We start from the raw sequence: 24,942 nt of genomic DNA on the forward strand, positions 1-24,942 counted from the left end.
TGTGGGAGCTAATCTGATGATGTTGAGGGTCTGACTCACGCTTTTTGATCTCTTGTGGTTGGCAGTACTGGGGATGGAGACAGGAAAGGTTTCTCTGGAAACACTGGGCAGGATTTGGGAGTTCATTCCAATGCCCACAGAATGCTGGACTGGCCCTGTAATGAGATAAAGAGCTTCTCCAACCACCGCAGAGAGCTGCTGGAGCGATACAAACAGGGGTTTGGGGTGAATGATTCAGACACAGGAGAATGTTTCACATGAACACCTCCAATAAATATCTTCCCTCCCAGTTTGTCAGGGTCTGGCCAGGGACAGTCTCTGTGCCATGAGTCAGAGCTGTTGGCTCTGGATCTTCCTCACGTACCTCTCCCCATTTCCCAAATGGCCCTGGTCGCCTGCCCTTGTCTCGCCCCTCCCAGGGGCTGTTTGCAGAGAAAGGTATAAAGAGGCAGACCTAGCAGACAGCCAGGGTGCAGGGAGCCAGCGGACAAGGCTGTGTGTCTGCCTCACTCACCATCCTCGCTCTGCACCATGGGGAAGAACAGGCTGCCCGGTGGCCCCAGCATCTTCCTCCTGCTCCTCTTCCTCCTCCCTGGAGACACCTTGCCCACCACTGAACCGTAAGCTGCACATGCAGGGGCTCGTGCTGCCTTCTCTTTTCTTTCCTTCATCCCCCTCACAACTCTGCGAATGCCCCTCAGTCCGACCTAGCCATCCCCTGCTGTTCCAGTCCTGGGCTCCCCACACAGCTCTGCCAGTGCCCCTCAGTCCTGCCCTGCAACCCCCTGTTATTCCAGTTTCCTTGCCTGTGAGCGAGAGCTCAGAAAAGTGTTTCTCTTTTCTCCTCTTCTTTAAAACCAGTTTGCTTCCCTTGGCAACCACAGACAGTGCTTGTTCCCAAAGGGAGTCTGTGACCTAGATTCCTGGCTGTCAGCACAGACCCTGGCAGTGCCACCTGGGGCACCGCAAACTAGCAATTTGGCTGCAACCTTGCCTCCACTGAAGGGCCTGAAGAGGGCACATGGCCAAACTCAGCCAGGAGCGGGGCAGACTCAGAGTATCCCTTTGGCAGAGTTGACTGGCAGAGAGTTCCTGTGGATGGAGCCCAGCATAGATTAGAGCGTTTTCCCTCCAGTGGGCACTCCCCTGTCCTGGGTGCTGCACTCCTCCTCACTGGTGTACATGAGCAGGTGCAATTTACAATGCCCTGATTCAGCGGGCAATGGATCTAGGGTTGATAACTTTCTATTCGCACAAAACCGAATACCCTTGCCTTGCCTCCTGCTCCTCCTCCAAGGCCTCGCCCATGTCCCATCCCCCACTCACTCCACCCCCCCCCCTCTCGTTCACTCTTCCCACCCTCACTCACTCGCTCATTTTTACCAGGCTGACTCGGGGCTGGGGTGCAGGAGACGGTGTTGCAGAGATGAAATTAAGCCGGTCCAGTCCGGTCCAGCATACTGGCATGAGCCAGTACACTGTGTCGGACTGGACCATCTTCTCTGGCAGCAATTTAAAGCGCCCTGGGCTCCAGCTGCTGTGGGGAGTCCTGGGCCCTTTAAATCCCTGCCCGAGCCCTTTCCTGCTGGGGTAGTGGCAGCAGAGCTCCTATAGTGATTTAAAGGGCCTGGAATTCCCCTGTGGCCGGAGCCCAGGGCCCTTTAAACTACCCCTGAATCCTGGGGCTCCCAGCCTCCTCTGCAGCTGGTAGCTCCAGAGCCCCAGGGCCTCTGAATCTTGAAAGGTCCTGCCTCTTCCGGTTGAGGCCACGCCCTGTCTTAGGACTCTGGAGTACTGGTAAGTCCCTTAAATTACTTTCCCCACTGATGGCTCCAGCTGGGGTGCAGGCTCTGGAGTGGGGCCAGAAATGAGGAATTCAGGGTGCATGAAGGGACTCCAGGCCTGAGTATGCGGTTGGGGTGCGGGGGGTGAGGGCTTTGGCTGGGAGTGATGGCTCTGATGTGGGGTGAGGGATGAGAGATTTGAGGTGCAGGAAGGGGCTCTAGGCTGGGGCTGAGGGGTTCAGAGTGGGGTTCAGGAGGGGGCTCTGGGCTGGGGTTGAGGAATGGGAGGGTAAAGCTCTGGGTGGGGCTGGGCATGAGGGGTTTGGGGTGCAGGAAGGTGCTCCGGGCTGGGATTGAGGGGTTCAGAGGGCAGGAGGAGGTTTGAGGCTGGGGCTGGAGGAGGGGGTTGGCGTCTGAGTGGGATCAGGGGTGCAGGCCCCAGGCAGCGTTTATCTCAAGTAGCTCCTGGAAGCAGCAGCATGTCCTCTCTCCGGCTCCTACGCAGAGGCACGGCCAGATGGCTCTGACTGCTGCCCCATCTGCAGGCACCACCCCTGCAGTTCCCATTGGCCACAGTTCCTGGCCAATGGGAGCTCCAGGGGTGGTACTTTGGGCAAGGGCAGCGTGCGGAGCCCCGTGGCTGCCCTTACGCGTAGTAGGAGCAGGAGTGGGGCATGTTGGCTCCTTCCTGGCAGCTGTGTGGAGTGGAGGTTAGCAGGGAGCCTGCCAGACCTGCTGTGTGGAACCGACAACCAGACCATCAACGGCCCGGTCAGCAGTGCTGACCGGAGCCACCAGGATGCCTTTTTGACTGGGTATTCCGGTCAAAAACTGGACACCTGGTCACTCTAGATGGATCTAATTCCATAACTCCAATGTCAGATCTCTTAATCCAATTAACTCCATATTGTTTTGAATTGCCATCCTGCCAGAAATTCTGACATTTCAGAAATTGGTTTCATTGCAAATTGGAACACACAGTGCAAATTTTTTATGGAATGGAAATCCCAGAAAAATTTTAGTCAGAAAAGCTAAACACTACCTTTTGATAATGTCAAAACATTGTGCTATAATAGAAAATGTTGCATATTATAATACATAAATATTCTATAACATTCATATCATAATATAAAAGTCAAAATAAAACATTTTTACATTATATAAATGAGAAAGTCAAAACAATTCATTTAGACATTTTTCCACTCAAAATGTTGTCAAAATTGACACGCTCCTGCAAAAAGTCTCCATTGTGATGAAACTGCATTTTCCAACAGAAAATGGTTCCATCCGAATTCTCTCCATTTAAAGGGCTCAGGGTTTGTACAGGGGGGTGCTGGCAGCCAATATTAGACCCTTCACATTATGCTTTTGCCCCAACCAACTTCTGCAGCCTCTGCCATCACCTCCAGGCTGCTTGCTCTGATACACTCTGAGCATGTAGTTTCATCTGGTCAGATGTGTCTGCATCCTGCACCTTTAAATGGAGAGAAGACCTCTCTGTTCTGCAGAAGCAACTGCCATTTTGTGTTCAGTTGCATCTTACAGGAGAGGCCCTGCTCTTCTGTCTCCATCTGTCTTACCAAGACCTGTCTTTAGTCCTGTCTCGTTCTCTCGGTCTAAACTAAAGTTTGTTCTCGCTGAAAGGGCAGAGGAAGAACAGAACATGAGGCACTGTCACCAAGGCTGTTCTGCTCTGTGAGGCATTTATGCACATTTTAATGAAATAATTTGCATATTTGTGAATACTTTGCATATGAGCATAAATTTAAGTTTGTGGTTGACAAACCCTGCCCCAAGCAGAGGGCAGGAGGGCTGGCCAAGGAGCTCAACAACACATGGCAGCTATGGAAGGTCTGTGCTTAAAGGTCTCTGGGGACAGAGCTGCTGTGGCTGGAACTCCTGGGATGCATTGGGCTGCACAGATTGAGGGTGGCTCAGGGTTTGTACAGGGGGGTGCTGGTGCCAATATTAGACCCCTCACATTGTGCTTTTGCCCCAACCAACTTCTGCAGTCTCTACCATCACCTCCAGGCTGCTTGCTCTGATCCAGCAGGGAGAGAGAAGGCACCTGGCTACCTCCTCAGCAAATGCTACAGCTGCCTCTAGCAGCCATAATATGCAGCTGCTGGAAACTGCCTGCTTCCTTCTTGCAGCTCAGCCCTAGGTCTCTATTCGATGTAGGCTCTCATACTGTGTTAATCACTGTAGTACCAGCGAGTCTGCCACTAGAGTGTTAAGGAACACCACTGTCCCATGTTGTTCCTTCTGTCATCCTCACCCCAAAGAGAGAAGCATGTGTTGTGCAGCGTCTGGCAGAGGGGGTGTCAAATGCTACCAGAGCAGAACGGTGCGTTTCAGGCTCCCTTTGCACTCACTCTGCACCAGGTGCCAGTTGGGGGAGAATCAGCCCTCAGCCTTTATTGGCTGAGATTGAAGGTAGGGAGAAAATCACTAAGGGCTTGATCCAAAGTCCAGTGAGGTGAAAGGAAAGAGTCCTATTGACTTCCATGGGCTTTGGCACATGCCTAACAAAGGTTGAAGTGGAATTTAATCAGAGCCATGTTAAGGCTGCTCCTACCTAACTCTGTCACTTTGAAATCTTGGCTAAGCAAGATGAACAGCCCCCCCGGCAGAAAGCTGGGTGGCCCAGGGAGCTTCACACTGCTGCACGTCCAGCCTCCCAGGAGTGATGTTCTGCCAGCGTCTCTGCTCCGAGTCAGCAGGTTGCAGCCACAGCCAGTGAGATCTTCTGTAGTAGAGTTGCCGGGCCTCCACTTTTTGGCCAGAACGCCTGCTTGAAAAGGGACCCTGGTGGCTCCGGTCAGCACTGCTGACTGGACTGTTAAAAATCTGGTTGGCCACCCACAGCAGGGCAGGCAGGGTGCCTGCTTGGCTTTGCAAAGCTCCCAGAAAGCTTCCGGCATCTCCTTCTGGCTCCTAGGCTTAGGGGCGGCCAGGGGAGCTCCACGCACTGCTTCCATCCCTCCCCGGGAACCACGGCCAATGGGAACTGTGGAGGCGGTGCCTGCACACAGGGAAAGCGCAGAGACTGCAGAGCTGCCTGGCCGCACCTCTGCCTAGGAGCTGGACATGTTGGCAGGTTCCTGGGAGCCTCCTGAGATAAGCGCCAGCCGGACCCTGCATCTCAAATCCCCTCCCATACCACAACCCCTTGCCCCAGCCCTGAGCCCTCTCCTGCACCCCCAAACCCTCATCGCCAGCCCTATCCCAAAGCCTGCACCCGCAGCAGGAGCCCTCACCCCCTACTGGACCCCACTCCCCTGCCCTAGCCTGGTGAAAATGAGCAAAGGTGGGGGAGAGCAAGTGATGGAGAGGGGGGGATGGAGTGAGCAGGGGCAGGGCCTCAGAGAAGGGACGTGGAAGGGGCAGAACCTCAGAGAAAGAGCAGGGTAGGGGGCATGGCAAGGGTGTTAGCTTTTCTGCCAAATAGAAAGTTGGCAACCCTATTCTGTAACCCAAATCACTCTGTTGTCCTTGTTGGTGAGGTGTGAGCCAAGCTGAGTAAAGTCCTCATTAACATTTGAACCTGTAAGCGAGCATTTTTCATCCAAAGTTCTCCAGGCACATGAAAAGGGGGAAAGTGGGTGTAAGCAGCATCTTCAGGATCCCCATATCAGAAATGGAGAAACTGAGGCACAGAGCTATGAAGCCCAGTAGCACATGGCATGTCACTGATACACCCAGGAATAGCAATGAGGTCTCTGGCCAAAGCCCTGTACACTAGGCCACGCTGCCCCTTTAGCACAATGGCCATTCCCTACATTCAGATGTCAGTGCACTCGCAGCTACCTCTACATTTGTATCTCTCCATTACTGAGGGCAGCAGGTGACACACCTAGATCGAGGGGCAGCTAGAGAGAAGGTTGGATTAAAACCCTGATCCACACTCCTGTGTAACTGTCTGCCAGACTCCATGGAGGTAGAACAAACATTTCATCTGAGCTCCCTCCCCCTGTTCAGATAATACAGCCGGGGGCTGTGGAATACACAAACCTCAGTTAACAGCCTGGAACTTTTCAAGCCATCCCCACTCCCTGCTGGGAGCCTGAACAAACAGCCCTTGGACAGCAATCGCTTTTAGCACAGAACCAACTCCTTTGCTCCGGGTGGTATCCTAGGTTCCTGGCTGACCGAGCAGACCGGCTGGTATGTTACAAAAGCAAAATGAAATTCACCATCCTGCATGTACAAATTACAGTGCGGATGGATGGTCAGGGATTTGGCTGTCGCACTAGCCCATGCCCTTTCATCAGTACCTGCTCTGTTCCCCATCCCCGCCTCTCTGACCTGTGTCCTTCTCCTTCTCAGGCAGTACATGGTGCTAGTGCCCTTTCTGATCCACACCAACGTTCCTGAAAAGGTCTGTATCCAGCTGACCCACCTGAATGAGTCTGTGACGCTGAGCGCCACGCTGGAATACGCAGGGGAGAACAGGAGCCTGATCGCAGAAGTGGTGTCAGAGAAGGACGTGTTCAAGTGCATCCCGTTCACTGTGAGTCTCTGACCCCCACAGGGTTTATTACCTGAGTCTGTAAGATAGTGACAGCCTGGGATCAACCCCTGCAAGGCCTGATACTATCAGAAGTCACAAACAGAGACAGGCTTAGCTAGGAGACACTCAAGTAAAACCAGGGTCCCTGGCTGACAGTGCTATGGGTGACTCATTAGGAGTGATCTTAAGTGGGTACTGAGCTCAGTGACCAGCATGATGCTGGGAGAGACTGTGCTACAGGCTGTGGTGTGACTTCCTTTGTTGTGTGGTTTTCTTTCTGACTCAGTGCTGACCTTACGGCTGGGGACTAATCTCCCATTTCTCAGGGGGTTCCACAAGCCTCTGAGTGAGACCAAAAAGAAAACCATGGAAGGAGGAGATTAGAGAACTTCCTCTAGACCATCAACATCAATGAGCTCTCTTGTACCTCTCCTGGGGGGCTAGTTTAGGATTTCTCCTTGCAGCTCTCAAGGCTGGCTGGGGGGACAGCAGAAGAAAATGGACCCAGCACAGAAGTAATTAAATGTACTTCCCATTTTCATCCATCACTGGGATCCACAGCTGGGGGGACACGTCTCACAGTCCATCAATGCTTTTGAGAAAGTAGCATAACAAGGGAAGGGAAATGACCCCCAGTCTGGCAAGAGGCAACACAAGGGGTGATGGACAGAAGGAAAAGCTGAGACTAAGACATTGGGGGACGTTCTTAAGATACAAGCTACTGAAGTGGAGGAGTCAAAGTCTCCTAGTAGGGAGGGAATGGCAGGGGGTGGCAAGCAGAGTCTCCTCTGGAGTAGGTGGTAGAGGCCTCATCACTGCAAAGATTCCAGCAGCATAGGGGAGACCTTAGTGGGGATGGAGGAGAAGAGTCCTGCAAAACCAGGGTGAGGTCAGACTGGCAGAGCCCCAGACCCCACAATCCCTGATTCTGGTAGGTACGTGGTGACCTTTTTGTTTTGGTTCCACGTACAACTCCAGGCTCCAAAGGCTCAGTGCAGAGGGGAGAGTCTCTAAGGCAAGTGGCTCTTTTGCTGTTCTCCAGGTCCTAAAGTCCAGCAGCTCATCATCAGCGTTTCTCAGAGTGCTGGTGAAGGGGCCGACGCTGGAGTTCAGGAGCCGGAAATCGGTGCTGGTCAAGAACTCAGAGAGCCTGGTCTTTGTCCAGACAGACAAACCCATCTACAAACCGGGACAAACAGGTACAGGGAATCTGGTGGGGAATTATTTACAGAGCAGGAAATCCTCCCTGCCTCCCCAGAGACCCCACAACTTGTCACCAAGTTAGTACAGCCGGCAGTAACCCTGCCTTCCCGCCTCCTCCCCGCTAGTCACAAAGCTGAGGGACTGTGGTGTATGCATCCAACCCTGCCATGGGTCATTGCATCAGGGCCAGCCATGCACACAGCAGCTGCCTCAATGACCGATGGTCCCTGGGTGAGTGGCTGCAGGTGTAACAGTGAAAATCTCTTCCTCTCTCAATCATGCCCTCTGCAGTTCTGTTTCGGATCGTCTCTCTGGACGAAGACTTCCGTCCTCTGAATGAGAAGGTAGGTCTGATCGCTGATCAGTTTCCATGGCTGACTTGGTGAGCACTGATAATGACCCCTTTAAAGTCCTTTGTGATTCCCCGGCAACTTATTTCTATTAACATCCGTCTAGAGCTGTAAAAGCAACTCTGTAAATCAAATGATCTCGTCTGACTCCCCACATCTTCTACATGGGGATCAATTTCTGCCATGATTTACACTCCATTCTACTTCATTGACAGAGTGTACATAGGACACAATATGTCCCTTTATAGCACAATATGAATTATTATACTATATTACAATACTATAATTCTGGCTAGTATATAAATGCACCACTGCCCTCTACTGGTTGGAATCTGAAATGCACAATTGTGTATCATATGTTTACTACTTTGTTGCAGAGGTCAGAGTGGTCACAGAAATTGTGAATTTCAATAAAATCCATGAAATCTTGCACATGGCTGTAAAAACTCATTTGTTTAGCTCCCAAAACAAGTGGTTTTGAGATCTGGCACATGGGAATGCAGCCCCACTCTGGCTTGGCCCATCTGACCCTCCTTCTCCATCTGTAGGGGGGTGGACAGGCCAAACCTGAGTGGCACTGTGACCCCATGCACCAGGTCCCAATGCCCAAAATGGGGAGTAAGGCTCGGTGCGGCGGGACAGGAACTGCCGCTGCAGGGTGAGCACAGCACCCCAGGGTGCCCCCCTCACTGCCCTGGGCCTCCCCTTTCAGCATCCTCAATATACTCTTGTGCATGTTGATGTAGTGCAAACTATATTATTTGGTGACCTTGCCATGACTTACCGTTTCCCCCCCTACACACACCACTGCTGTGAAATTTACTAAAAACTTCTTTGCCAAAATCGTAGCCTTAGCCATAGGCCTTATGCTGCAGAGAGCTAACATAGATTCTTCTTTGGATTCCATGGTTGAGTCCTGGGCAGATGGGTCAGAGTTCTGTGCCTTCTGCTGTTGCCATGAGTTTCAAAAGGCCATGGTGTATGGTAGAGTGACAGTCATGACATCAGAGATGGTCACAAATTTGCTATAATGTGGAACCCCACAATGTTTTTCCAGAGTCACTGTTCAGAGACTAAATCCCTCTGAAGTGGTTTTATGGACAGCTACAAAATAGCCAATCATCCTGGCTTCCAAATGGGATCGTCTCCACCAGCAGCCCAGCTACAGAGGAGACTATGGGGTTGCCTCCTGTCTGCTTCCTGCCTCTGCCATTAGATCTGATCAATAGGCTGGCATGTGAGGAAGTACCCCAAGAGGAAGCAGGATTAAAGAAATGTTTAGATGGGATGATCTTTGCTCTGAGATTCTGGGCCACATTCCTATCTCATTGTACCACTCTCGATCCGGAACATCTCCATTGATTTCATGGGCACTGGAGTTGATGTGAGATCCTAAATTGATGAGTGCATTAGTAATGCCTTAGACTGGCACCCCTTACTGGGCGCAAAATTTGTCCAGTGGGGCTAAGCTGATTCTGAGATTGTCTTGGCAGAGGTCTTGGGGAGGATGTTCATATTTCCCCTGGAGCAGGGAATGGAAATTGTCCTGTTAGGATCATGTTGCCAGAAGTAAGTTAATTGGAAAAAGTCCAGAGGAGAGCAAAAAATGAGAAGAAGTTTTAAAAACCTGATCTGTAAGGAAAGGTTGAAAGAATTGGGCCTGTTTAGTCTAGAGAAGAGAAGGCTGAGGAGAGACCTGACAATAATAATCAGATATGTAAAACATTGTTATAAAGGAGACTAATTGGTTGTTCTCCATGTCCAAGAAGTAATTGATTTAGTTGGCAACAGGGGAGATTTAGGTTATAAAGTAGGAAAGCCTTTCTAATTCTAAGGATAGTTATGCACTGGAACAGGTTTCCAAGGGAGATTGTGGAATCCCCATCATTGGAGGTTTGTAAGAACAGGCTGGACAAACAACTGGCAGGGATAGTCTAGGTTACCTTGGTCCTGCCTCAGCACAGGGAATAGACTAGATGATCTCTGGAGGTCCCCTCCTGCCTTATATTTCTGTGATTCTATAATTCTGTCCTACATGATAAATTGCTCACAGTTGGTGAAGCTAAGAACCATCCTCCATCTTCTGTTACATCTTAAAAATCATAAACCTCTGTTTGTGGCACCCTTACGGGCCCTCTGCATATAGGAAACAGGACTTTGGGGCAGAGGGAATGAGCAGCAGGGCAGATGAATCTCCAAAGGCTAAAGCACTATAGTGTAACAGGAAGATTCTGATCACTTCATCTGATTACAAGGAAACGTAAAACACTACTAGAGAAGTTAGTGCTTTGAATAGAATTGCAAAGAATAACTATCGAAGAAGAAACCGTTGCTTTCAACATGCAGAGTAAGACTGGAATAACTGGCTTCTCCACTGCTTAATTTGTAATGAAAGAGGTGTTGGGACTCAAGCAATTTTTTCATAAGTGATATGGCAAGCCCAGAGGTGCTGGGGCTATTTACTGCCAAGCCCAGAAGTGCCGGGGCTCAGCCGTGGCACAGATTAAGCACTGGGCTTCTCCATTTGATAAGACTGAAAATCAGAGACTTCAGTGGTGGCTTTAGGAACATACTAAGTTCCTGATTCCCCAGTGCTGTGCACCTTGCGATATCATTAACACCAGAGCAAAGCGAGCATAAAACATTGCCAAATGAGGCTGATTCTGTGTGCCCCACTTTGCACTGATGTGAGTGACAGTACCGGGGTGGGCTAGCAGTGAGTCAGGCCCTGAGGAGATCACTTCTATCTTGTGGGAAGCCATGTGACTGGGCCTCAAGACCCCTGTACCTGGCTCTGTCCCACCTTTCTGCGCATCTTACACTGTGATCTAGCTGACCCCCCTCCATAACCTCACTGTGAATTTGCAGGAGCAGGGATTCCTGAGGAGACATCCCAACAACAGGCCCCACCTGATGCTGCAGAGAAGGGCACAGAGAATTGAGTTGCCACCTGAAAGCCCTGGAAACCAGCAACTTTCCAAATGGCTACACTCTCAGGGGCACATTTCCAAAGTGCTTCAGTGACTTAGAAACCCAAGTCCCATTTTCAGAAGTGACTTGGGCACCTTGGGCCATATTGCCTAAGGGATTTAGATGCCTAAAGCTGCAGGTAGGTGCCCAGTGGGATTTTAAAAAGCACATAGGCAGGGTTAGGAGACTAACTCCCATTGGCTGCAGTGGGGAACTAGATACCTCAGCACTTGGAAACTCCACTCGGTGCCTGTTTGCATTGTTGGGCACTTACACACCTTTACAAATCTGCCCCCAAGTGTCAGTGGCTCTTTGGCTCCTAAACCACAGAACTGCAAAGGTACATAGGTGCCTGACTCCCATTGAAATCAGTGGGAGTTAGATACCCAAGTCCCTTTGTGGATGTGACCTAAAGTACCTAAATCACTTCGGAAAAAGGCTCCTGTGATAAATGAAGAGTGGGGGAGCTTCCTTTTATGGACCCCCAGCCAATCAGTTAGCTACAAAATCCCTGTTAGTAGCTGTTCTCTACTTGCTTTACCTGTAAAGGGTTAGAAAAAACCATCAGTAAAAGGAAGAGAGTGGACATCTGGCCAGAAGAGCCAATGGAAAGGCTAGAACTTTTTAAAATTGGGAAAAAACTTTCCCTTTGTCTGTCTTTTGTTCTCTGGAGAGAGGAGACACAGAGCAGCAATGCTGTGAAAGCTTTAAAGCAGGTATGAAAAATCATCAAATCATATCTCGAAACTACTTATCTGAAACCCCAGATATGTAGGTAGATCAGGGAATGTCTAGGAAGATGCAATTATTATTTCTTTATGGCTTATGTTCTAACCCTAGGTGTTTTTGTTTTGCTTGTAACCTTTAAGCTGGACCTTAAGAAAACCATTCTTGATGCTTAATTATTAATTTGCTCTTTTTTAAATCTAGCAATAGCGTATGTTCCAGATGTATTTTCTTCCTTTTGTTTTTAAATAAAATTTACCTTTTTTTAAGAACAGGATTGGGTTTTTGTATCCTAAGAGGTTTGTGCATATATTATTTATTTAGCTGATTTCCTTTGTTTTCTTTTTCAGCTTTTCCCCAGCAGGGGGGTGAAAGGGCTTGAGAGTACTTCACAGGGAGGAATTCCCAAGTGTGCCTTTCTGGGTTCAAAGGGGTTTTTTGCACTTGGGCAGTGGCAGCATCTACCCATCCAAGGTCAGAGAGAAGTTATAACCTTGGTAGTTTAACACAAGCCTGGAGTGGCCAGTATTAATTTTCAGAATCCTTGTGGGCCCCCACCTTCTGCACTTGAAGTGCCAGAGTGGGGCATCAGCCTTGACAGCTCCTAAGTCACTTGGGTGGTTTTGAAATTTTTACCTTGAATCCTCTAAATGCAGAACAAAGTGTTTAATTTCACAGCTGTGTTAAACTGACCAGTTCAGGCTCTAAAACATTAGAAGACTCTGCTGGAGTTTCTCATTGAGTAACAGAGAGCAAGAGGCAGAGGGAAATGCGGAGGAGAGACGCAGAAGTCCCCTGAACAGGATAAATGAGCCTAGTGCACGTCTGACCTGTATTTCTAACTCTGCTTCTCCCCGTTTTCCCCACAGTTTCCATTGGTCTTCATCAAGGTAAGTGGCCCATTGATTTTTACTCTCACAACCGCTGGCAGAAAGCTAGGGCTGTTTCAGGGATGGGCAGACTCCTGTGCTCCACAGCAGAGGGAGGGTGTAGTGTGGTGTTCATTGTGAATGGGTAGTGTAGTCACTAGGGGGCTCAGAGCAAGGACGTAAGGGTGAGCCTGTGTGAACAGGAAATAGAGTCCTGCATGCACCCCACTCACCCTCGGTGCTGTGTCTCTGGCATCTCAGCATTGGATCACCCAGAGATTTCAGTTCTAAGCTGCAGCACAACATTGGAACATGACCTGGAAAGGGGGAAAATGGGCCTGTGGCCTTTTCTGCTTCTTTAGGTTGTTTAAAGGAACCTGAAAAGGGTCTTTTGTGATGGTGAGCCCTGGTCCGCACACAGATTTCATTCCAGTTTAACAGTGTCAGTCAGAGGTCAGATTTTAGATCAAAGTAGTTATACAGGTGCAGTCACTAGCATGGGCACGTTTATACCAGCATAGAGGTGCCTTATATTGCCACAGATCATTCCCCTTCCTGTACAGGCATAAGCTATACTGGTCAAAGATATACTGGCTGTCTGAAGAGGAATAGCAGCCCAAACAGCATATTTAAGACCAGATGAACATTTCCATAGCCCATTGCCTTCCACATACCTGCCCCAGAGGTAACTTGAGTATTTCAATCCTCAGCCAGAGCAGTTGCCAGTTCTCAAACTGCAAATATAACATTAAAGCTCCAAGGCACAGAGAAACTCATCGCATCCTGCCGTCTGTGCTTTGGTCTTTTAGCCTGGCTCTCTCTCGTCCTCCTTGCCCACTCCATGCGGATGTGGGCATGTTGATCAGGTGGGCAGACAATGGAATAGATTCAGTGCTGGTATCTGGCTGTTTAATCACATGCTGATTGCGCAGGACTTGACTGCTTAATCCTTACAGACTACTAGGAAAGTACAGAGCTGGCCGCCAGGTGCGCTAACCTCATCTATAGGAGAGGGAGATGATCGCATATATCCTGTATCTCTGCTGAACATTGGACTGCAACTGCCATGCTCTCCAGCCTCATGCTGTGTAGACACCCTGCCTGTAAATGAAAGATTAAGAGTCATCCTGTCTTATGACCTTGTGCTCTCCTCACCTCTAGGACCCGCAGAAGAACCGCGTGTACCAGTGGCGAGAGGTGGAGTTAAACGTGGGTCTCACCCAGCTCTCCTTCTCCCTCACCTCCGAGCCCATCCAAGGCACCTACAACGTGGTGGTGCAGAAGGAGTCGGGGACCAAACTTCAACACCCCTTTACTGTGGAGGAATATGGTAAGGAAGGGTCCCACTCGTTCTGGGGCGGGGGGCGTTGGAAGCAGGAGCAACCGTCTGGGATTCAACCTTTCCAGGCACAAAAATCCAGTTCAGGATTGTCTGCGGGGGTAGCTCAGTGAAGAGTTGTCTGAGGAATGGGCCAGGAATACACTCGATGCTTTTAAGGGTTCAGGATCTGAGCCCCCATCCAGTGGTGTGTAGCTTTCTCCTCAGCACTTGAACTGTCAGGGTCACTGTTCACTGTAAGCCAGGGAGTATCTGGGTGTGAATACAAAGGCCTATCCCTTGGGCCTACTGGATTTGGGCTGTGATTCCAGCCTCAGTACAATGCAGCTTTATTTTTGTGTAGGGTCTTTCCTACCAGTTGTGTGCAGTATATGATACGGATGCAGAACAAACTACGTGAATGCTGCATTTCAGTGGCACAGTTTGCTCCCCCTGTGCTCAGCCAATGAAATTGGCTTAACTCACCTCTCCTTTCTCCCCTTCTCCCACTCTGGTCTTCACTCCTTTGTCCTTGTGGCCCCTGGCACCCAGAACATCTTCAAAAGCAGCAAAGAATCCTGTGGCACCTTATAGACTAACAGACGTTTTGGAGCATGAGCTTTCGTGGGTGAATACCCACTTCGTCAGATGAATACCCACTTCGTCAGATGACATGCATCTGACGAAGTGGGTATTCACCCACGAAAGCTCATGCTCCAAAACATCTGTTAGTCTATAAGGTGCCACAGGATTCTTTGCTGCTTTTACAGATCCAGACTAACACGGCTACCCCTCTGATACAGAACATCTTCAAACATTCAAAATAAATAAATAAAGACACTTTGGCTGGAGACCAAGCCTGGAAAACATCAGCCCCAAAGGACAAACGTTCAGAAGATTCATCAGGAAAGGAAAATGAGGCCAGTAGGAGTGGTAGATTCTCAAATAACTATAATTATAGTGGTTACCACTAATCACCCAAGGAGAGAGAAATTACAGCTCTGTCTAGTCTAGGGAAATGAACCACTCCAGCCCCATTCCGACCACTTGTGAACTGACCCTCAGAAGTGCTCCAGCCACTTACAAGCATTCCAAGAGCTTGATCTCAGCAAGGCTAAGAACCAGCTCATTCTGATCGGGTTAGTAACAGTGGCTCCACTAGTCCTCTTGCTGCTGTCCGACAGGGCATTCTGAAACTTCCCAGAATCCACTGCTTCCGGGGTCTGTGCTGGGAACTGCGGGATGGGTACCACAGGGTGTCACAACTGAAGGGCTTTAAAGCAGTGCTCTTGTAGGGCAAACCCGCAGAGCTCCGAACACCTGTTAGCATGGCAGTGGGGCACAGTGACCAACCTGTGTTCCAGCTGGGCCGATCTCACTGGTTCCAGTGCTCCAGTGTGACCTGAATCTTGACAGACTGTCGCCTCCTTCCTTGGGATGCCTCTTTGTGTGCCACTCTCAGCCATGCTGGCTTTTGCCTGAGCCTTATAGCTACAGCAGCTCTTCTTGAGTTTGCTCTCCACTCTCGCCCTCACCCTTCCCATCCTGCCAGTTTCTCTCTCCCATTATAACCCCCTCATTCAGTTAGTTCAGAACTTCTGAGAAAATTCACTTTGGGGGCTGAAACTTAACATTCTAGTGCCCAGCCAGGAGGCGAATGCAGTCTGTGAGCTCAGCCAGCAGGAAACAATATTTAATTTTAGTGTGTTAAGAAACAGCTTTTATCTGACTCTTTTCATGCAGGGATAAGTTTAAAATGGCTGAACTTTCGTGGCCAGATTCACTGGTGCAGTCTGTCTGCTTTGTACCACTCCAGAGATGCAAAGTAACCAGGCTTATGGCTGCTTTGCTTCACTGGAGCAGCACAGGAGCCAGAGCACACAGTGATTGTGGCCCTTTATATCTGGTGAGTGATGGTGGTGCACTGGGGAGTCGGACCCTCACTAGGTATCACTTGCGTAGCATAGTTTGGAATAGTGCCTATAAAGCAACGACAGCCTGGAGGTCGGGGTTGGGCAAGGGGAGCAAAGGGGAGAGGGACAGCGGTTATGGTGTCTTTCTCTTCAATTCCACAGTCTCTGGCCAGATCCTCAGCTGGTGTAAGCTGGCACAGCTGCACTGACAGTCATGGAGCTGTGGTGATTTATAGCAAGCTGAGGATCTGGCACCATGCGTTGGGGATGGGGGGAGGGAGGCTGTGTCTGTCACTCAATGGGGAAGTGACAGTGAAGTACATGTGTTCCCACCACTCTGCTCAACTCTGGCCCATCTCTCCCACTCAGTGCTGCCCAAGTACGAGGTGTCGGTGAAGCTGCCCAAGAAAATCACCATCCAGGACGAGGAGCTGAAAGTGGCCATCTGTGGTCTGTGAGTCGCAGGGTTTGAGTCACCGTTCTTTGTGCTCGTCCACCGTTGCCTTCCTGCTGCTACTCCAGAAACCAGAGCTGGAGAAGGTCCCTGGGGTCACTTTCTCTCCATCCCCAGGGGCCCTGGGCAGGATTGTTCCTACTGTCTAGTCTGCATCCAGCCCAAGCTTTAAATATCCCAAGAAATGGGGCTCCTCCCCCTGCCCCAGGAAACGATACCTCAGCTCTGTATAGCTCCCTCTCAGAATGTTTTTCTCCGTTATTCAACCCAAATTTCCCCTTTCTTAACATCATTCCATCCTTCCTAATCAGACCCCCAAGTGCCTCCTTAAATAATCCTAGCCCCTCTTCGTGATGCCTCCTTTAGACACTTATAGGCAGAAATTATGTCCCTTCTTAGACATCCCATAACCAGACTCTCCAGATTTAACTCTTCCTTCCGTCCGCATAAATCCCTCCCTCCAGCTCCCTGCTCATATTTCTTGCTCTTCTCTGAACTCCCTCCAATTTGTCAATGGCCTTTGGGTAAGAGGTGCCCGGAGCTGAAAACAGTGCTCCCGAGGTGTCGTGTAGCAGTGACGGGAGATGATAATCCTTCTCTATACAGCGTTAGTGCCGGGGCGGCTCTAGGTATTTTGCCTCCCCAAGCACAGCAGGCAGGCTGTCTTTGGGGGGTTGCCTGCGGGAGGTCTCCGGTCCCCTGGATTCAGCGGCCCGCCTGCGGGAAGTCCGCCAAAGCCGTGGGAGCAGCAGACCGTCCGTAGGCATGCCGCCGAAGGCAACCTGCCTGCCGCCCTTGCGGTGACTGGCAAAGCACCCCCCATGGCTTGCTGCCCCAGGCATACGCTTGACATGCTGGTGCCTGGAGCTGCCCCTGGTTAGTGCGACCCCACCTGGAAGACAGTGTTCAGCTCTGGGCCCCACAGCTCTGAGGAGACTGCACCTGGAATATTGTCTACAGGTCTCGGCTTGTCCGTACCAGAAAGGTTTGGCCAAATGGGAGGGAGCTGGGAGAAGGGAAACTCAACTGATTAAGGAGCAGAAGAGCTGGAATATCAGGCAACATTTCCTAATGGGGCAGGCCTGCTGGGTAATGGAATAATATCCCTCGGGAAATGCCTGGAACCCTGTCACTTGAGTCATTGGAAAACAGGACTAGACCAAGCTCCAGAGAATAGATATTAGGAAACCAGCAACAGAGTCCTCAGGGGCAATGGTATAAAGGGCCCCAAAAGGCCTCTTCTGTCTGACTCTGTCTCCCCGTCTAAGCACCTTGTGTCTCTTTAACACCTCTGTGGTTACAGATACACCTATGGGACCCCTGTCCCTGGCCTGGTCAATGTCCATGTGTGTCGGAGATTCTCCCAGTCCAGGTCACGCTGCTATGGAAGAGAGGCCGAGGCTGTGTGTGAGGAATTCACCAGACAGGTGAGTCCAAGGCCCATCCCATAGGCAGGAGGTGACGTCTTGAGGAGAGTGTTGAGATTTTGTGGTTCCCAATGAGTAAGATGCTGGGCAGAATCAAGAGACTTCGATTTGATGCGATTCAGTTAGATGTGATTCAACAAGGCTTTATTCAAAGTGCACAAAGGGAGAGTCTCAGGTACCAAAAATCAGGCAGGGTCCCTCCAGCCAGGAGGCCCTCCCCTTGCTATTTTATAGCACATGGCACTTACATAACAAGTTATATGACACAAACCTCTAACCAATCAGATCTGACCTTTCCATAAATGGATTTGTTTATCACATGCTCATAGTTCTCCATTCCACATGCTGAGCTTCCCCCCCTCCACCTTCTCTAGAATGTTCCTAGGGTGGTGAGGCACAGCATGCTTCCCTATGCATAAGCACCCTGCAAACCACATTTTATCCAAAATGAACACAAGCATACCCTTCAGAGGTGATCTGTGTCTGTCAAAGGGGATTGTTAGACCTCAGCTGGGATTCTGTGTTTTGGGCTGGGCTCTGTCTCACAGGAGGGAGGTATTGGTTAGAAGGAGGTGAAGCCAGGGCTGGGGGATATAAATTATGAAGAAAAACCCCTCGGGTGAAATCCTGGCCCCATTGAAATCAATGGCAAAACTCCCATTTACATCAGTCAGATCTGGATTCACCCCCAAATGTGCATTTCGTCCCTAGCTGGGAAAAAGAAGACCTTAAGAGGTTTTTGTATCAGTGAACGGGATTGAGATGGGAAGAGGAGCAGAGCAGAGCAGAGGAGAAAGCAAGAGGGAACTGTAGGATCTGGAAGAGAGAGAAAACTCGGGAGGAAGAAGAAAGAGAGAGACAGGGCAAGGAGGTAGAGAGAATGGGGTAGAGCAATAAAGAGAGAGAGGGAGAATATGAAGGAGAAGAAAGTAAGAGAGAAAATAGAAATAGGTTAGACAGAGATTGTTGGAGGAGAAGAAAGAGAGAGAAGGAAAGAGAGAAGGAGGAAGAGAGAGAATGTGCATGGAGAAAGAGAGAGGATTCCAAGAATGGATAAAAGACAATTGGATTTATCACACTGATGGGAAGTTGCAGATCTAGGGGATCTGATTTGAACAGTCAGGGAACCAGGTGTGTAACCTGGAGAACTGGTGATGAAATGCATCACAGAGGGCAGCATGTTGGATACGTCACTGGGGACCAGAGATGCCTTGATTGGTTTGGTGAAGAAGAAGGGAAGAGAAGGAGTCAGGTTGGGTGAAGCCAGTAAGAGGATGGGATTAAAGCAAATCAAGCAGCGGGCAAATGTCTCAGGTGCTGAGGTATCTGTTCCTGTTGCACACAGACCTGAATTGTACAGGGATTTCCATGGTAATTTCCTCTTTGGTCTCTGGCTCAGGCGGACGTTCGAGGCTGTGTCTCCAATGTGGTGAAGACTAAAATATTCCAGCTCAAGCGAAAGGGTTATAAGATGAAAATTGAAGTGCAAGGCAAGATCACAGAAGAGGGTACAGGTATGCATCATGCTGCCCTGATGGAGCTGTGGGGCTGCACTGCAATAGCAGTGGGTGTTGCAAACCAGCACTGAAGGGCACTGGCAGAGCTAGACAATGTGGGGGGCAGGACTGGAGCATGTGGAGATGTTGCAGGTCAGTGCATTAGTTCAAGCCCCCTTTGCCATGTTTTCTTGCAGGGGTGGAGTTAACTGGGACAGGCTCCAGTGAGATCACAGACACCATGAGCAAAATCAGCTTCGAGCAGGTGGACTCTCATTACAAACCAGGGATGCCCTTCTCTGGGCAGGTAGGGAACCTCTGAGAGCCCAGGAAATTATCTGACATGCAGTGTGCTTGTCTGTGGAGAATGAGAACTTGCAAATGGAAAAGGGAAAATGTGGGAGGATCACAGGAGCCATCTCCCTCTGCCTCTACACATGCTGTGCTATCCTTGCCATTGGTGGGATTTGCCGCACCTTCCTCTGACCCCCTGGTGCTGTCAGAGACAGGATACAGAGGAGAAGGTCCATTGCTGTGAGCTGGCACAGTCCTTCCCATGTTCCCAATCACACACTCTGTGAGGACGTGCCACCTCCTCAGGTGATTCAGACTCACCCAGCATGTTCATACACATCTGGCCCTTGGTCGGCTCTGTAAGAAACACCCTCTGGAGCTGTATCAGGGGAGTAATGTGGGCAAAGGGCCATGAGGACTGTGGGGACTGCTCTCCCTGCCTCGTATAAGCAACAGAGATTGGATTTGTACCTTTAGGTGAAGCTGGTGGATGGGACCGATGCTCCAATGGCGAATGAAACAATCCGGATTTCCATAGGGGGAAACAAATATGAAGACAACTACACAACAAATGAAGAGGGCCGAGTCTGGTTTTCCATAGACACTGTCAACTTCACAGACACCTCCATTCAAATCAATGTTAGTGGCTAAATCCAGGGAGCTAGAGGATGGGAGGTGTCACTGACTGAGCTCCAGAAGAGATGTCCGTGGGTTTATTTATCTCTCTGCCCATCGGAAGATAAAACAAAGAGTTTGTTGGCTGGGAATTTCAGTCTCCTCTTCTCTGTCTTGCTCTCTCTCTGTCTGCCCCTTGCTCTCTGTGTCTTGCACGCACTCTATCACTCTCTCTCTGGTTCTCCATCAATGCACTGTATACTGAAAAATCTGCCAGAACGCGTTTTTAGAATTACCCACTTTTTCCTTCTGAAATGCTAGTAGACTTGTTACTTACTTTTTGATTTGATGTAAAAACGTTCTTCTTTCTCAGGCAAACCATAAATCTGAACTGAACTGTTACGACACAGACTGGGTCACCCCTGTGTATGGTAAAGCCGCTCACACAGCAACACGCTTTTACTCCCCGAGTAAGAGCTTTCTCAAAATCGAGCCTGTGTCTCACACTTTACACTGCGGCTCCAATGAGATGGTCTGGATGCACTACATCCTGAAGCCAGAGGCCGTGAGGGAGCAGAAGGAAATCGTCTTTTACTATGTGGTAAGCCCGGACCTAGTGACCTCTACCTCCGTATACATGACACAGCACTGGAGGCCAGACACCCATATATGTCCCAGGCCACCAAACTGCCCCGAGGCCAGGTTCACTTGACTTTGACAATTACATGTAAAAGCCAATGAAGGAAATGCAGAACTGGACAGCCAGTGGATGGTTTCTGCAGGGAGAGAGAATTTCTGACTTGGTCGAGGTCCCAGTAAACTCCAGTCTGGGTCTGGGACTCTGTTTGGCTCTGCGGGATTTTCTGCTCCTTCCCCACAGAAAGGCATCTGTATAGGCACCCCCCACCCCCAGCATTCCCCCATGAGCATCCCCCATCTCTCACCAGGACCCCTGTAACAGGAGAGTTTCTTCTTCCTGGCAGGTGATGGCCAAGGGAGGCATCGTGAGGGCAGGCACTGAGGTGCATCCCGTGGGGGATGGAGAACGTGAGTAGAGCTGTGTGAATAACTGATTTCCTGGTTCGCTGGCCGAACCAGAAACCTCAAAAAACAATTGTTTGGGGGTGACTGAACCATTTCACTTTTGAGCTGCTTTAATCTTTTCAAAATAGAATTGAAGGGAAATTGTAAATGAGTTGTTTTGAATTGAAAAACAGAACCTTTCATTTAGGAAATGTCAAAACAAGACCTGCTTTGCTGCTGATTTTTTTTCTGACAAAAACCATTTGGTGAATTTCACACAAATCTGTGAAATGTTTTGGTTGATCTGAGTCTACATTTTTCAACAACAAAGAATCACCTGAAAAATTTCAGCTCATTCTCATTGTGAGCTCTCCCCAACCCTTTCCCTGTATATCCTGGGAGGCTGAGCTGCTGTGTCTGAAGGAGGTGCCGAGAACAGCACCCTTCTATCCTCTTCGCTTTCTCTCTTTCCTTCTTGTCTCACTAGTCATGGTCTCTCTCTCCCTTTGACACGCACACAGTTCCTCTGACCGATTTCATTTCATTAATGGCAGTCTCAAGGGAGTCCCAGTTTGACTGATTCAGGCTGGCTGGGCAAACTCCACCTTGAGGAACAGGAGTGTGGAATCCCACCCCCTCTGCAGCCCTGTGCACACAACCGTCCGCACAGAGCCGCTGTTCAACATGCACTTCTTGCCTCGCCTTCATTATTGCATGGGCAGGGGCATCCTGCACTGATGGAGGACAGTGCTAGACTCTAGCTGATATGGATTTAGGGGACATGCTGAGATCCATCAAACCCATCTCACCTGAATATCCCACACCGGGTGTCTGCAGTAAGAGTCAAAGACCTCAACTATGCACCAAAACTCTTACTCTTGGATAGCGAATTTTTCAGGGTGGCTGATATTGCAGCCATAATGAGGGAGCCTAGGGAAATGTGTGGCCCTGGAGCTGATTCTCTACAGCTTAGTCACCCCCCCTCTCTGTTTGCCAGTTATCCAGGTATTTGAGCTGAGGCTGCCCGTGGGGCCTGATATCGCCCCCCTGGCCCGGGTACTCGTATACACTACTTTACCCAGTGGAGAAGTTATCGCCAGTTCCGAAGATTTCAGGATTAAAAACTGCTTTGCCAATAAGGTGAGCATCCTGTTTCTATAACTCTCATTCACCCATGGACAATGGCTCACCTGTGGAACCTGGAACAGCAAATTTCAGGGAAGACTCAGGAAATGTTCAGTGGCTCCATGAGCCCATGGAGCACTGACCATGGATCAGCAATTGAATATGAGAGATGAATGCGCATCAGGAGTTATTTGCATAGGCAGAATTATGGAGGGTGGAAGCAGAACTGACGTATCAGGGCGCTGCTGGTCATGGTTGAAATGCATTGGCCAGGACTGAGGGGCATTGGCAGAGCGGTGTGCGGAGCCCAGCACTGGAATAGCAGGGGGCTGCAGGGCAGGACTGAGGAGCACTGGCAGGGTTGTGTGGGGAGCCCAGCATTGGAATAGCAGGGGGGGCTGCAGGGCAGGGCTGAGGGGCATTGGCAGAGCTGTGTGTGTTTGTTCCAGGACTGAGTTGTGCTGCAGGACAGTGTGTGAAGGTATCTGGAGAAGTAGCTCCTCTAACTCCTTTTCTGGGGTTGCAGGTCAACTTGAATTTCTCACCGGCCGAGGGCCTCCCCGCCTCCGACACTCACCTCCGGGTCGGAGCCTCCCCGGGCTCCCTGTGCGCCGTCCGTGCTGTGGACAAGAGCGTCCTTCTCATGAAGCCTGAAGCCGAGCTCTCGCCCAGCTCTGTAAGTGCCAGCCTGGCCCGGTGATCAACAGACACAAGAGCCGGTCTTGTCTGGGAAGTGCCAATAATCACTCGTGTGAGCTAGGGCAGAGCAGTGTGTGTTATTGTAGGGTCCCTCATCAGCACAGGGACTGCGCCAGCTGCTTGATCTATGTAGCGCCCTCATGAAAACTATTGCTGCACCCAGTGGTTTATAGTTCTGGGGCCGCTTGTGAGGACACAACCACACATACTGATTTATTACTGGAGGGCCACTGGTGAGCACTGGTCAGCACATACTCGGTTATTATGGAAAAGTCAGTGCTGAGCCCTGGAGTCAGACATTCTGCTCTGTTACTGTAGGGTTTGTTATTGTAGGGTCACTGGGATTGCACGTATGGGTGTGTTAGTTTAAAGTTGTGATCACTAAGGTGGCACATGCTGGTTTATTAATATTGGGCCTGTGGTCACTGACATCAAGACGTGTCATACCCTCAGGTGTATGATTTGCTCCCCGTGAAGGAGATCAGGGGTTATAATTACCGAGAGCACCATTTGGAGGAAGAAGACAATAACCCTTGTGTGAAACTCAACAACATCATTTTAAATGGATTCATCTATGGACCTGTTTCTCCTGACGGTGAAGGGGACGCCTACAATGTTCTCAAGGTGAGTGCCACATCTCCCTTTAGTGTGTGAAATCACTGTTAGTTCAGAAGATTTCCTCACTGGATGCTGTCTGAGCTGGATGCTTGTTAGCCAGAAGATTCAAAGTAATAACTTAAGCAGGGCCAGAAAACCCCAGATGGGAACACCGTAGGTTTGGGAACTGAATGCCTCTTTCCCCATCATTAATTTAAACATGACAAGGAGACGTCCTAACAGCTGGGGCAAAGAAATAGAGCCCAGAAATGGGCAACTCAGCCTCTGCAGCCATTTTGTCAAAGAGATCCTGTCTCACATGCTCTCTATCCGGTTTACGTAGGTCTCTGAAGTACCAGTCTCAATTTTATCTAGACACCCACACGCACACACATGCACACATGTGCGGAGTGTTGCTCTGAGCCAGCATCGAGGGTAATTACCCAGCCCCACCTGGTGAAGGTTTGGTGTCCTGCGGGATCTCAGGTTTGTTCCCAGTGGGACTCGCTCTCAAATCACCCAAACCCCAGCACACCTGACAATGACTGTTAGGCGTCTCAGCAGAGAAGCAGGGGATGGACTGGGCCAGAGAGCCTGAACTCCCTCCAAGGCAGGGCAAGCTGGCAGGTGCTGAGTGCATGGTGGAAGCTTGCACTGTTCGTGCCTCTGATGAACCTGCTCTGAGGACACACTCCAGCTGCTGGTCTGGCACCTTTCACTGACATAGACCTCTCCCTTGGCTTCCCGCCAGCCACACTGGCATTGACTTCTCAGGCCTTAGTATCTGCTCTTGCAGTGACCCATCCCTGCTCTGTGATAAGTCCGTCACATCCCGATCCAGACCAGACGGCACATTTATCTCCCGACATATGGTTTACTTTACCACATGGCTGTCTGGGTTATCTTTTTACAGGAGATGGGTTTAAAGGTCTTCACCAGCATGAAGGTCCATAAACCCAGACTCTGCATGGAGAAAATGTACCGTGTACCTGGACCTGGACCATATGTACCTGTGGCAGCTGGTATTGGCGGTAAAAGAGCCTGCTTTGTTTTACCCCACTTATATCCCCCTGTTAGGTGCGTTTCCTGCTCCCCTCCCTTTCACCCTCTCCTCTGCACGGAAACTAGACCAACTGGACCAGACTCTGTTCTCAGCTGTGCTGGCTGAAATTCACTAACGTCAGTCCTGAAATAGGAATCTGGTCCATTTCCACCTGCTCGCTCACCTACCTGTTTGCTCCACCTGCTTGCTAACCTTTCACCAGCTAAGGAAATATGCACTGTTGTAACTACACTGATGCAGTAGCACCTTGCACCCACTAATGTAGATTTGCTGCACTGGCACAAAATGGCTGCTAAATCTTGCTGATTTTGGTTGCAGCTGTCTCAGCCTGGGACAGGACAATTTCCACTTCCAGGTTTTCACCTTCCAGCAAGTGCTAGAGAAAAAACTAAACAGAAAGAGAACCAGCTTCAATGAGGAGGGAGTGTGAATCCAGGGGGAAAGTTTAGGATTGGGAATCAGGAAATGTGTACTCCATTCTCAGGTCTCCCATCAACTTGAAC

The 24,942-nt window shown here is 50.0% G+C and overlaps 1 protein-coding gene across 2 annotated transcripts in view; it reads left to right on the plus strand.

The window, feature by feature from the left end:
• The first annotated feature begins 487 nt into the window (after positions 1 to 487).
• LOC127046266 (alpha-2-macroglobulin-like) overlaps positions 488 to 24,942 on the plus strand; it is a 61,418-nt gene continuing 36,963 nt past the window's right edge. The window contains exons 1-17 of one of the 2 annotated variants that reach the window (XM_050943080.1): positions 488 to 620; positions 6,114 to 6,297; positions 7,340 to 7,496; positions 7,792 to 7,844; positions 12,416 to 12,436; positions 13,577 to 13,745; positions 16,016 to 16,100; positions 17,404 to 17,527; positions 18,927 to 19,041; positions 19,221 to 19,330; positions 19,795 to 19,956; positions 20,306 to 20,533; positions 20,916 to 20,979; positions 21,953 to 22,095; positions 22,607 to 22,756; positions 23,233 to 23,403; positions 24,290 to 24,407. In XM_050943080.1, coding sequence (XP_050799037.1) covers positions 532 to 620; positions 6,114 to 6,297; positions 7,340 to 7,496; positions 7,792 to 7,844; positions 12,416 to 12,436; positions 13,577 to 13,745; positions 16,016 to 16,100; positions 17,404 to 17,527; positions 18,927 to 19,041; positions 19,221 to 19,330; positions 19,795 to 19,956; positions 20,306 to 20,533; positions 20,916 to 20,979; positions 21,953 to 22,095; positions 22,607 to 22,756; positions 23,233 to 23,403; positions 24,290 to 24,407 — 2,143 coding nt within the window. In that variant the 5' untranslated portion in view covers positions 488 to 531. Of the gene's footprint in view, positions 621 to 1,665; positions 1,798 to 6,113; positions 6,298 to 7,339; positions 7,497 to 7,791; positions 7,845 to 12,415; positions 12,437 to 13,576; positions 13,746 to 16,015; positions 16,101 to 17,403; positions 17,528 to 18,926; positions 19,042 to 19,220; positions 19,331 to 19,794; positions 19,957 to 20,305; positions 20,534 to 20,915; positions 20,980 to 21,952; positions 22,096 to 22,606; positions 22,757 to 23,232; positions 23,404 to 24,289; positions 24,408 to 24,942 lie in introns of those variants that run through there. The other variant, XM_050943089.1, reaches the window with a different exon arrangement.

This window comes from Gopherus flavomarginatus, chromosome 1 (assembly GCF_025201925.1).
Source record: "Gopherus flavomarginatus isolate rGopFla2 chromosome 1, rGopFla2.mat.asm, whole genome shotgun sequence".
In the NCBI taxonomy this organism is placed as follows: domain Eukaryota; kingdom Metazoa; phylum Chordata; order Testudines; family Testudinidae; genus Gopherus; species Gopherus flavomarginatus.